Source organism: Musca domestica, unplaced genomic scaffold (assembly GCF_030504385.1).
Source record: "Musca domestica strain aabys unplaced genomic scaffold, Musca_domestica.polishedcontigs.V.1.1 139, whole genome shotgun sequence".
NCBI lineage: Eukaryota > Metazoa > Arthropoda > Insecta > Diptera > Muscidae > Musca > Musca domestica.
In genome coordinates, this window is record NW_026712191.1 from 263,528 (window position 1) to 277,377 (window position 13,850).

At 39.1% G+C, this 13,850-nt stretch overlaps 1 protein-coding gene across 1 annotated transcript in view; it reads left to right on the forward strand.

Annotated features, from left to right (window-relative positions):
* The first annotated feature begins 13,612 nt into the window (after positions 1–13,612).
* LOC101894624 (uncharacterized) overlaps positions 13,613–13,850 on the forward strand; it is a 50,176-nt gene continuing 49,938 nt past the window's right edge. Inside the window, exon 1 of the mRNA XM_059118969.1 lies at positions 13,613–13,748. Within this exon, the coding sequence (XP_058974952.1) occupies positions 13,700–13,748 (49 nt within the window). The 5' untranslated portion in view covers positions 13,613–13,699. The remainder of the gene's footprint in view (positions 13,749–13,850) is intronic.

Consider the following 13,850-nt stretch of genomic DNA (forward strand, 5'->3'; position numbering starts at 1 on the left):
CGAAGCTGGAACCCATTATGACCAACAAATACCAATTTTCAAACAAATCCGTGAAAAAATGTGGCAAAAATCATCAAATTACCGAATATCGGGAGGTACCGATATATGGGGGCTATACCAAAACGTGGACCTATAATTACAATGTTTCGCCACACGAACTAGGACCCATTATGACCCACAAATTCCAATTTTTAGACAAATCAGTGAAAAAATGTGGCAAAAACCATCAAAATACCGAATATCGGGAGGTACTGTTATATGGGCGCTATTACAAATCATGGACTCATACATGCAATGTTTCGCCACCGGAGCTGGAAACCATTATGACCCACAAATACCAATTTTAGACAAATCCGTGAAAAAATGTTGCAAAAATCATCAAATTACCGAATATCGAGAGGTACCGTTATATGGGGTTATACCAAATCATGGACCCATACATGCAATGTTTCGCCACCGGAGCTGGAAACTATTATGACCCACATTCCATTTCAATACCAACCATCCTAGACATAATGCAAATAGCTCTGCTAAATTTTGGCGCTCTACGTCAAATAATGTGGGCTGTATCGTGATTTCAACAGACAGACAGAAGGACTGACATCGTTAAATCGATTTAGAATTTTATGCTGATTATGAATATATATACTTTATGGGGTCTAAGACGAATATTTAAGGATGTTACAAACGGAATGACAAAGTTAATATACCCTCCTTTCCAAGGTGGAGGGTATAATAAAAGAATTATAACGCTCCAACACCATGTATTTCAATCGACTCGTTTGTAGATGTTGACACCCATCTTGGTATTCTAAGTGTATTCAGTGCGGTTACTGAATTTACAAACTGCTTCCATTCTGTAACAACATTTTCTGGGATAATTTCATCCCAGCCTGTTTGCATTATCCACAATTTCTGCGTCGGGTGTTTCGCTACAACTGTGTCTGGAGTGAGCCATTCAAGGGGATCAAAAATTCTCGCAATCAATGATAAAATTTTTCGAGTTTTGCCTTGTTAAGGCGAAGATCATATGTTTTATGATTTATGTGTTCTGTTTAATGATCAGGAATTTGCAGTGAAAAGGAAAGCCAGATAGACACTATCACACACTCACCACTATGCGACGCGTTTCGCCGTTGGTTAAGCGGCTCATCAGGCATATTTGGTGTGGATGATGGCTTACAAGGGCCGTTCTCTGGAAAGTAGTATATATTTCGAACTTATTGCAAATTAGCATATGCGAATTATACACTAGAAACTCTCCAGGTTCGACTCAAGTTCTATTGGCAGATCTTTTTCACAGCAAAGTTTTTTTTGTTTTTGTAGTGATGGATTTTTTGTCCACAACAACTACATTGCTTCCAATGCATACACTTGTTTTAGTGCTGCTTTAGGAAGACGGGTTAATGGCTCTGAACGTAGAGACGGCAACTTCTAGTTGGCTGCACACCGAGGTCCGCGGTTCAAATCCCACAGCCAGGCTCGGCTGAATTTTTGAGTTTTGCCTTGTTAAGGCGAAGATCATATGTTTTATGATTTATGTGTTTTGTTTTCTCTTTCGAGGCGAGCTTAATGATCAGGAATTTGCAGTGAAAAGGAAAGCCAGATAGACACTATCACACACTCACCACTATGCGACGCGTTTCGCCGTTGGTTAAGCGGCTCATCAGGCATATTTGGTGGGGATGATGGCTTACAAGGGCCGTTCTCTGGAAAGCAGTATATATTTCGAACTTATTGCAAATTAGCATATGCGAATTATACACTAGAAACTCTCCAGGTTCGACTCAAGTTCTATTGGCAGATCTTCTTCACAGCAAAGTTTTTTTGTTTTTTTAGTGATGGATTTTTTGTCCACAACAACTACATTGCTTCCAATGCATACACTTGCTTTAGTGCTGCTTTAGGAAGACGGGTTAATGGCTCTGAACGTAGAGACGGCAACTTCTAGTTGGCTGCACACCGAGGTCCGCGGTTCAAATCCCACAGCCAGGCTCGGCTGAATTTTTGAGTTTTGCCTTGTTAAGGCGAAGATCATATGTTTTATGATTTATTTGTTTTGTTTTCTCTTTCGAGACGAGCTTAATGATCAGGAATTTGCAGTGAAAAGGAATTTTTCTTTTGGTGAATTTTGAAATTTCTTCGAACTTCATATGAAATTTGATTTCATCCTTTACTGTATCCCTCAACAGTCCCAGAATTTTTATGGACTCGTCATCTTCTATTTTTAAAACATCATTGTTTCCTCTGTCTGTTACTGAATCTAGGATTTCCTCGTTATTTGAGAGCCATTTTCTGAGGTTGAATTTATGTTTCTTCAGTTGCCTGGATACCTTACATTTGTCGATTGAATCCGCACCCTATAAGCTTTTTTTATATATGTGTCAACTTCTGGATCGTCTCCTATTCTAAAAAGACTTCTCACTGCTAAGAATGGCGCTGCTGTTGTTCCACAAGTGACTGTTGTCAATTTATATTGCTGAATCGGCCGCTTTTCATCCTCTCTCCACAATATATACTGGTACTCCTGATCAGCTGGATGCACTTTTATTTGACGGTACATTTTCTCTACGTCCGCTGTTGTCACGTAACGCCACAAACGCCATTGTAGCATGATGTCAAATATATCCCTTTGAGGCTTAGGTCCCGTGTACATAATGTCATTCAAGCTCTTGCCGTTTGTAGATTTTGCCGATGCATCGAAAACCACTCGTACTTTCGTAGTTATACTTCCTTCTCTTACCACTGAATGATGCGGTAAGTAGCACTTCCCTTCAACTGCTGCTGACGCCTTTTCCATATGGCCCAACTCTTCGTACTCCTTCATAAATTTTTTGTAGCTTTCATCAAGATTTGGGTTACGATGTAGCTTCTTTTCTATTGACAATAATCTTATAATTGCCAGACCTTTCGAATCACCAAGGGATTTATCATCTTTCAGTGGTAATGACACCACTATACTTCCTTCATCTTCCACCACCGTCGTTTCATTGTACGTTTGCATGCACCAGTCCTCTTCGATCGTCATACTTGATGGTGTGTCCACCTCCTCCAACTCCCAGAACCTTTCCAAGTTGAAATCTTCTGGATTTATCTTTGAGCTGAACTTTACCAGGCAAGATCCATCCCAGTGATCAAATCCACTCTGTCGCATTTATAAAATAAAGGATCTGATAGCGTATAGTTGTTCAATTCTTCTATACTGATTTCGAATGACTCTTTTGGCTGTGTACTCATCACTATTGGCAGAACTAACGCTTCGGTGCTGAAGACATCATTGCTCAGAAATCGAGGTTTCGTATACAACATAACTTTGTATTTTGGGACCCCAACAGGTGTACTGCCAAAGCCATGAATCACAGTGTTATTTTTGATCCACAGGAGTCCCAGAATTTGAACGGCTTCCTCTGACACCGACGTCACATGAGATCCTTGGTCGATAATAGCTCTCATTATCACATATTCTCCGCTTATTGCCCGCACTTTCACTTGTGCTGTTGCTAGTAATACAGTTGAATGATTCTCCTGTGTCACAATCGTTGCTTTTGAACCGCTGGAATTTTTTTCGCCTCTGCCTTTTTGTTCGTTCCGGTGTAGTAGTGTATGATGTTGTCCATTACACGTTTGACATCGCTTGTAGCTGAGACAGTTTTTAACAGTTTTGTGATTCAAACAGAAGTAGCACATTTGAATCTCTTTAGCTTTGTTTTTTCTTTCGATTGGTGTCATTGCTAAATTCTTTCTGCAGTCAATCATTTTGTGTCCCACTCCATTGCAGACAAGACAAGACTCTTGCATTTGATTGACTCTTTTCTCGAATTTAATTTCTTTCTTTGTCACCAACGAGCCCCCTGCTGCTTCTAACGCTAAAAATTGTTGCTCCAAAATCTGGATCACATCTACGAGTTTCTGGATTTCTCTTGGCTCCTTTATCTTTATCGCAAAACATTTTTATCAAATTTCCTTAGGATGACTCTGGCGAAGAATATAGCTGTATTTTCCAAAGGTATCTTCATTGACTTAATCCCTTGGATACTGTTTTTGGTAGTATCTAGCATCTGCTTCACGCTGTTTGTTGATTCATTGATGGTTGATCCAAAATTGAGTCAACCAATTTGTTTAAAAGTATTCTTCGATTTTCGTACCTTTCCTTCAATAATTCCAACGCCTCTTCATAATCGCTATCTTGGGTTCGAAAATGTTGAATTATGCGGCTCGCTTCTCCTTTTAAAGCCGCTTTCAGCCTATGCATTTTTTCCACGTTGGTGTAGTATGGTGCGTCGCGCACTAGGATTTTAAACAAGTCATGAAATGATTCCCATTCACTTATATTTCCCATGAATGTAGAAACTTCGATTTCTTTTTTATTTATTATTGTATAAGGCCTATCGACCTTTTCTGCTTTTTTCGGTTGAGTCTGTCTGATTTCTGCTGCTCTAATTGATTTCTTAATAATAACAACTGTCTCCATTGAGCTGCAATATCCGAGTCGATTCTGACCTCCTTTTCAGCGGTATTTACAAGACCTTCGGTGAATTTATAAGCACTATCAAGCTCATCTTCTGTTTGAAGGCAATCCATCATATCCATGGTCTGTTCCATATGTTGTAGCAGAGCTCTTGTCTCCACCTCGCACTTTGTCAGTGCCGAGCCTTCGATCGATTCGTCTTCTTGAGAATATGGCCCCATAGCAGCCTTATTACTGAGATTTGAAGTTCCCTCGTCTTTTGTACTCGCCGCCAATTCATTCATTGCATCCCTTTCTTCATTGTCGTGGATACGCTTTGTTGTCTCAATTTCAAGTATGTTGCTGTTATCTGCCACCACTAGTTTATTTTCTGTTTCGTCTTTGAAACAACTTTCATCTTCAGAATGCATACTTTCAGTTTCAGCGTTTTTCTTTCTCATCTTTTCTATTAATTTGCGGATGTCCATCACCAATTGCGGCGTTGACGAGACTACTTCGCTGTTCTGGTAGTCACTGAATGTGCCAAACTGAGTGATTATAACTTCGAGATTTTTCGGAAGTTTCCATATTTTTCCTCGAGCGTTCTTTCCATGACGGTCAATCTATTAGGACGTGTTGGTTCCTCCAACTGGCTCTTCAGGTCTGACAGAACGTGGTGGATATCTTTGATATTATTTTTAATTATTTTCACATCATCATCATCTTTCATTTTATTTTTAATTATTTTCACACTCTTTTTTCTCTGCTTCTTTTTTTAATTAAGGTTTCGAAGGACCAAACTGTTCGCGAAAGAAATGTACGCACCGTTTGACTATTTTTACCACACTGGATTTATTTATTAAAAATATTTCTTAAGAACTAGTTATGATAATATGACTTAACATAAATTATCATTAAGTGTAAATGCGAGAGAGATAGAGATAGATACTAACTGTACACATGCATATGCACCATGCCACCATAAACCTTAGGGAGAGGTCATAAACACGCATAGCTATCTCAAATGTGTCAAGCAAACATGCTGCACTTGCTTATCGGTCTGAGTAAAGATTACATCCCAAATCTAACTCCATCATAACGCATACAGCAATTGAAAATTCTGTATTATTTATTCCTAAATCGAAGCTCTGCTCACCACATTTTCTTATCTTATTTAAAGACCCCTACATGTTTGCCCCTTCGGTGTTTGTATTTATTTGTGGACTGTACATTTGTTAACAATAGATTTCCTTTCCACAACTTATCTCCTCTATTCAACTAAAATAATTTTATGAAATCTGTTCACTCATCCGTGGAAGTGGACGTGGACCTACATGGCTCATTTTCTGTCTTAGGCTGTAGTATTCGTAACGAACTTCAAATACCAAATTTGAAACAATCCCGGTGTATAATGTCGCTAAAATTATCAAAATACTAAAAATGGGGTCTATACGAGGGCGCGAACCTACACAGACATTCTCCTGTCCCGTTCTCCAATAAAATTCTTTTGGGAAGTTTTCTAAATCTTACAACCGCACTTATAAACATTTACATCTTTTTCCACTCCAACAGACAAAACCAACTTACATGGTTATGCTACTTCGTTCAGGTTGAACGAAAGCATAGCAAGTGAAGAAAGATGTAAATGTTTATAAGTGCGGTTGTAAGATATAGATGACTTTCCAAAAGAATTTTAGTTTTATTTAATTCTTTGGTTCCTCTTCTATTGAGCTTACGATCTCGTCACTTGGGTAAAAAATGTTTTTTGTCACAGAAGTTATTTTTAAAATCACTTCTGTGGAGAATATCCCAGACAAAAAACAAGGGAACTGATGAGGATTGGTGGGTCTTTCCGAAACCTAGGTATTCCCTGCCTTACACCATGGTAAACATTACCATCGTTCTCCACTAATAAACAAACGTTGTTTTTATAAAAACAACAATAAGGGGATAAAGCCTGACCATTTTGCAACAACAAAATTTCAAAACATTTTTGTTGTACTCAAAAAAAAAATAATTAAAAAACCATTTGCTACAAATTTAAAAATTTTCAAAAAAATAAAATTTGTTAAAAATTCTTTTAAAATATTAGAAATACCGAAAGTAGCCGTATATAGGCTATGCGAAGTATAGGAGCTATACGACGACGTGGACTTACATAGCCCATTTTCAACACCAAAAGTCCTGCAGACATAGTACACATTCGATCCTTCAAACATAAACGGAATTGGTATAACTTTGTACAGCTGAGACACTTGGTCATTGAAGAGAGGAATAGATACCGCAATCACCAAGTCATTTTTCAACATAGTAGCTCTGGCAGTCAACAGTTTATAAATTGTCCGCAACTGATCATCCTTCTTCCCCGGCGGCTTCAAGTGGTCTGGTGTATGCTGCCTGATGTGGTTTACTGCGTACTGCAATTGTCCTGGAGTGAGGAGCGCTGTATTTAATTTCCCGTGGTTTATATCAATCAGCAAACTCAATTATTTGCGCCAGAACCATTTTATTCTCTTCCACCGTAGGTGCAGGTCTTTTGTCACCATGAAGAATTTTATGGGCTCTTTATACACAAAATAATTCTCTTTTACGGCTTCCGTAATGTTGTTGATTCTCTCAGCCATCCTCTTGAAGTTAACATTCACCTCTTCCGTGGTTCTTTTCAACATTCCATGTTGACGCTACCACGGAGCCGCTGTAGTCCAGGTATAATGCTGCTGAATTATTCAGTGGGGTTATTGTACCGCCAATTTGTGCCGCTCTACTTGAATTTACCGACGCCATTAACAGTACCGACAGGAACACCCCAACTGCTGAAACTTTGTTGTCCTTCTTAGTATTCTTCTGGACATCAACTTCTTCTTCTGCCTTCACCAATGGACAAATCTTTGAACAGACCGTTTTAAACATCAACTTTGCTGATACTACCCGTACCTTGCCATCTTTACCCGCAAATGTCTTCTCGACTCGACCAAGAGGCCATTTTGCTGGCGGCGATGTTTCCTCTTTGACAATCACCACATCTCCTTTCTGTACATTATCCTTTGGCTGGGACCACTTTCTTCTGTGTTGCAATGTGGTCAAATATTCATCCTTCCATCTGTTCCAGACGTCCTTTTTTCATTTTCTCCGGGGCATCAACAAAGGATCTGTCTATCAAAAAATGTGCGGGCGACAACACGTCGAGTGACTCGATTTCTTCACTTTCTGCGTACACTAAGGGTCTTGAATTTAACATTACTTCAACTTGGCATAACAGCGTACTCATTTCTTCGTACGGTTATTTTGACTCTCCAATCATTCTATTAAGGTGAAATTTCACTGACTTCATACCTGCTTCCCAAATACCTCCTTGGTGAGGTGCCCCAGGTGGAATAAATTTCCATTGCACTTTCTCTTCTGTCAAGAAACTCATCGCTGACCTGTTGTTTTTGACCGCTGTAGATAACTGCGCACTTTCCTCGCCGGGCAAAAAATCTTTTAGGGCCGCTATAAACGCTTCGGTTGTCAAGTCGCTAACAGCTTCTAGGTGCATTGCTTTCGTTGCCATACATACAAACACTGCGATGTATCCTTTGACTTATCATTACTCTGGGCTCTGGTAAATTTCCCATCAATTGCATAGCGAATACACTTCTGCTTCTTTATAATTTGTCGTACACCGGTTATCCAATATTTTCTCTTAATACCAGTTTCTGTTAATCGATTACATTCATGCAGATTTAATATGTTATAATCAGAAACTATTATTTCAGCCAGGTGCGATTTTTGAATAGTCACTGGATGTCGCTGCTTGAATTGCATACTTGCATTCTGTTGTCGCCCTCCAATTCTTATAATGCCGTTCTTGTCAATAAATGGATGAAGACTCGCTATGCTGCTATTTCTGCTTACTAACTCCTTGTATATCTGAACTATTCGTTCTTAAGGAAATTGTAATATTTGATGACGCCACAAAATTACTTCCTCTGCATTCTCAATCTCTGCTACTGTAAGCGCTGCTGAACCTGGTTTCTTGCCTTTCAACAATACAATTCTAGGCAACAATTCTCTGTAGCTTTGAAAACCTCGAACATTTCTCGGTTATGGTATCTACAAAATGTTCGTCTCTAGCCGTTATAGCGCTCATCAATGCTTGTTGCTTCTGTTGCGGTATCCGCTACCCTTACTTTTCCGTTGGGACCCTCGGTGACGTTGACGACTCTGCCTGTGTACCACTCCTGAGGTGCTAGATTGTCCTCGTGGGCCAGAACAAGACGTCCGACCTCCAGATTGGCCTGAGGATGACTCCACTTCGCCTTGTCCTGCAGCTCTAGGATAGGCCCGCCAGAACCTCTGCTTGAGAGCGCAGAGCATCTGCCAACGCTTGGAGAACCTCACCTTGTTGACGCTGTCTTCGTCGACGAATTCTGGCGGCAGCGAACGCGGACCCGCTCCGACTAGTAGATGCCCTGGTGTCAGAGCTTCTTCGTCGTTGGGGTCTGGAAACAGCGGTTCTATAGGGCGACTGTTTAGCACCGCCTCTACTTCTGCGAGCATCGTCACCATCTCTTCTTGCGTCAGCAACACTTTGCCGACAGCTCACAGAAGCAGGAACTTTGCCTGTTTTATGGCTGCTTCCCACAGGCCCCCGAAATGAGGAGCCTTCGGAGGAATGAAGCTGAACTGCACGCTGCACGAGGCTGCGTATTCCTCCACGGCTTTGTGGCTTGCGAGGAACCTCTCTTGCAGTTCCCTCAGCTCTCGGCTGGCCCCGCCGAAATTTGTCGCATTGTCGCACCATATCTTCCATGGGAGCCCACGCCTTGCGCAAACCTTTCAAAGAAAGAATGAGACAAATCAGTTACTAATTCGAGGTGAACCGCTTTAGACGTGAAACAAACGAAGACGGCAATATGCATTTTGCTTGGTGGGCTCTCGCTTATCTTGAACGTGATATCAACGGGACCACAAAAGTCTACGCCTACTATGAAGAAAGGACGTAAGGCTCTCACTCTATCAGTGGGTAAATTTCCCATTATTTCGGTCATCAGCTTTGGTTTATATCGGTAGCAATGAACACAATTCCCAACAATCCTATTACATTCGTCCCGGGCATTTATTAGCCATATTCGTTCACGGGACAAAGCTAATACGGCTTTTGTACCAGCGTGACAATTTTTGAAATGTAAATCTCTCAAATATATTGAAACAAAATGATACTTTTTTGGGGTTAAAAGGGAAACTTCGTATTATGTGGTAACTTCGCATTAAGCAATCTTCCACCTACTTTTAAAAGAGAAAATGTTCTTTTACACTCAGAGAAATCGTGTATAAATGGCTCTAATTTTTGAAGATTAGATTTTAGGCAGACTGATTTCTTTATTTTAGAAATATCCTTTGAAAAACTGGATCTTTGAATCACCTCGACCAATTTCAGGAAAGATCAATTCAATTCTTGAGCTGTAAGACAAATAGAACTTGGAATCTTTCGCTTCTTAACTCGATCAACGAATCGGAACATATATGAGACCACTCTAAGAAGCCTTTTATAAGAAGAATGATCATTTATTAATTTCAAAAGAATGCTATCAGAACATTCCTTATCGTCTTACTATCTACAGTGACTAAAACTTCCAATGATTTTTGTTCCTCAGTCAACTCAAAATGTTTATTGACTAGCCACTTAGACACATCGTTTAATATAAATTTGGGTCCTTCGAACCATATTAAAGATTTAAGTTCTTCAACACTGCATCCTCTCGACACTATGTCGGCTGGATTTTGTTTGGTGGACACATGGCGCCAAGTACCGCTCTCTGACCACTCTGGAATTTCTGCGACCCTATTCGAGACGAAAGAGGCCAGTGTTGAAGAATGGTTTTTTAACCAATACAGAATAATTTCGGAATCGGACCAGAAGTAAACATTTTCAAGTTCAAAGTTCATCATTTGTTTAATTCGTAACCACAGGTTTGATAGCTCCAATCTCGGAAGCGACATTGTTTTGAGCGGTGCTACTTTGGATTTGGCTGTTAAAAGTCGACAAGAAACTCCACTAGGGTCCAAAGCACGAACATAAAAGCAGCAGCCATAGGCTCGCATCGAAGCGTCTGAGAATCCATGAATTTGGATCCTCGAGGAAGTGGTCGTGTTTACGAATCTTGGGATTTGAATCGTATCTAACTTTGAAAGATTAAATTTGAAATCTTCCCATGCTGAGTTCAAACGCATAGTAATCGACTTATCCCAGTCTAACTTATTTATCCAAAGTTCTTACGAAAGCATTTTTGCTTTGGTATTTAAATTTGAAATCTTCCCATGCTGAGTTCAAAAGCATAGGAATCGACTTATCCCAGTCTAATTTATTTATCCAAAGTTCTTACGAAAGCATTTTTGCTTTGGTAATAATTGGGCACAAAAGACCGAGGGGATCAAACAAACGTGATGATATTGACAAAATGTCTAAAAGACACATATTTTGAAAGCCTCCCTCAATAAATAATTTGAAAACTTTATTTCTTGGAGCCCAATGAATTCCTAATGTTCTTGCAGTTTCAGAATCCGAGTGTAGTAATTTTTCACTGCAACTTGTTTCGTTGAACTCTGGATGATTTGGAAGCCATTTAGTAAGTTTTAGTCCTGCTGAACTGAGAATGGTAGTTACTTGATCTCGAATATTGAGAAGACTATCCAAATCAGCAGCCCCAGTAAGAAGATCATCCACATAAAAATCGTTGCATATAACTTCAATAAATCACTTCAATGGTTAAGACAGCGTATCGCCAAACAAGGCGCAGAAGATGTGCCAAAAGTAACCGTTTTCAATTTGAAGATTTGTAACGGATGACTATATTTTGCTCTCCATAGGATTAAATTAAAATCTCTCTCGCCAAGTTAAACTTGAAGGTACATTTTCTCAATATCTGCAATAATCACATATTTATGTAGGCGGAAACGAAGTAGAGTGGAGTGCAACTCTTCTTGAATGGTTGGACCAACCATCAAGAGATCGTTGAGCGAAACATGGGGAGAAGTCTTGCTCGAAGCATCAAAACCGACACGAAGTTTCGTAGTTGTACTTTGCGGTCGGAGAACACATTGATGAGGAATGAAGTAATGTGGTTCATAGGGAACTATATTATTTGTAATTTCCATATGACCTAAGTCAAGATACTATTTCATGAAGGAATTATACATTTCCTTAGATGTGTCGTCACGAGATAGTCTCCTTTCTAAAGAGAGAAACCGCCTTTCTGCAGTTTCAAATGACGAACCCAAACGTTCCACATCTTTCTTGAAAGGTAAAGACATTTGAAAGCGTCCTGACGGTAAACGTCGCACATACTTTTGGAAATGTTCCTCACACTTAGTCTGCTCATCAGACCAAATCTTTAACGAATTATTTGGAATCTCTTCCAACTCCCAGAATTTTCTAACAATTGCATCAATCGTTTCACTATTCCATATTGAACCCCTTTGACTCATGGTATTTTCCAGCTACGATCCAGCCAAGCGAAGTTTTTTGCAATATTGGAAGACTTGGGTTGGGTTTGATTTGGCCAACACAAAGAAGTTCGAAGAAAACTTCAGAGCCAATTAATAAGTCAACTTTCCGAGGTTCATTAAAATTAGGGTCAGCCAGTTCAATATTTTTGGGAATGTTTCATTCAGAAACAGGTATTTGTTTTATCAGGCTGAATATTCGTAATCGAACTCAGAACCCAGAACTTGGATGAAAATTTGGTTGAATTGAGTCTCGACATCACAGACAATTGGATACTATGCTTTGAGAAAGATAATATGTCAGAAATGCCAGTTAGATTTAATCTGCCACTTTATCGTTTTACCTTAAGCCTCTGTACCAGGACATCAGTAATCAAATTAGGTTGAGAACCGGAATCCAAAATAGCCAAAATATATTTCTCAGAACTACTTCTCACTTGGACTAGTGCTGTGGCCAGAATAACGCCTTCACTCGACGCCGAATGGTTGACCGAAGCACTGGAAGTAGAGGGCTGCTCTTGATACAGATTTGAATTTGGATTATCAGAAGCGTATCAATGAAGTAAGAAATGGTGTGCACCACTACATACTCTACACTTCACTCCTGAATTGCATTTGGCCACAGTATGACCTTTTCTCAAACAATTAATGCAGACAGGAACGGCTTTAATAAATTCAGAAATGGTCCAGCAGTAAAAGACGTAAAATTTGTTACATTATGTTGCAAAGATCTACAGAAGACACACTTTTCTGGAGATTGTTTCTGCTTAGAAACCGATATTGAAGCCTTGAAATTCCTCTTAGGCTGATTATAGAGTTTAGGTTTGTTTAATTTTGGTCTAGCACCAGAAGATTCTTCAACAGAAATATGCTGATATCTTTTATTTAATGCTGCCTCGTAATCAGACCATAATGGGAGCTTCTCGAAGTCAAATTGTTCTTCCCATTTGGATTTTGTGATCGGATCGACCTTTGACATAACTAAATGGATCAATATGGCATTCGTTATCTTTTTGTCATCACCAATTGACAACAATGAATCGTATATGACAGAAACAGTGTCGATCATGCTTCTCAAGCAGAAGCCGAAGTTTTGGTGATCTCAGGAAGAACAAAAAGTTAGCAATATTATCAAAACATATAATGCAATCATTGTCGTAAACCTTTTTTAAACTGGCTAATGCCTTGGGGTAATTTTCTTCAGAAATCTGGAAAACCTTTACAGTACCAAGAGCTTCATTGGATAAGCATGAAATCAAATGGTCAAATTTTTCTATATCTGTCAATGTCGGATCTGTGTGGACCAAGTTCTCGAAAGACTTATACAATTTTTATATTCGGAATATTTTCCGTTGAATTTAGGGAGTTTCATGTTTGGCAGTCTAGATTGACGCGATTGAGCGCAGAAAGAAGTCTCAGGCATACTACTCCTCCTGTTTTTAGATAATATTCCTAAAAATAGGGATTTTGCCGAAACACATAAGTCTTCCAGTTCACCACGATCATCATTATCGGGATCTAGAATATCTAGTTTGGATTGTAAATGCATTGCTTCATCAATATATTTGTTCAAAATGTCTAATCGACATTCTAATTCAAATGAATTGAAGGAAATTTTCTTTTCTCGGAAAGAAGTCTTAATAATAATAAGTCTTTCAATATTTTTTTTATTTTTTCCAGTTGCTGCTTTAAATTGGATATTTCCGTATCAGGATTACGTTGGTGTTTCTTACCACCAGCCATTTTTACATAAATCAGGAAGTTTAAATGAGGTTTAAGCAACAAGAAACTTTAAACACTTTATTATTTATTAAAGGTAGGTAATATGTTAAGTTTATTATCAAAAAAACTCTTGCTATTCAGTGAAAGTATAGTGTCAGCCATAAAATAGTATATTTATACTATCTCAATTAATTAA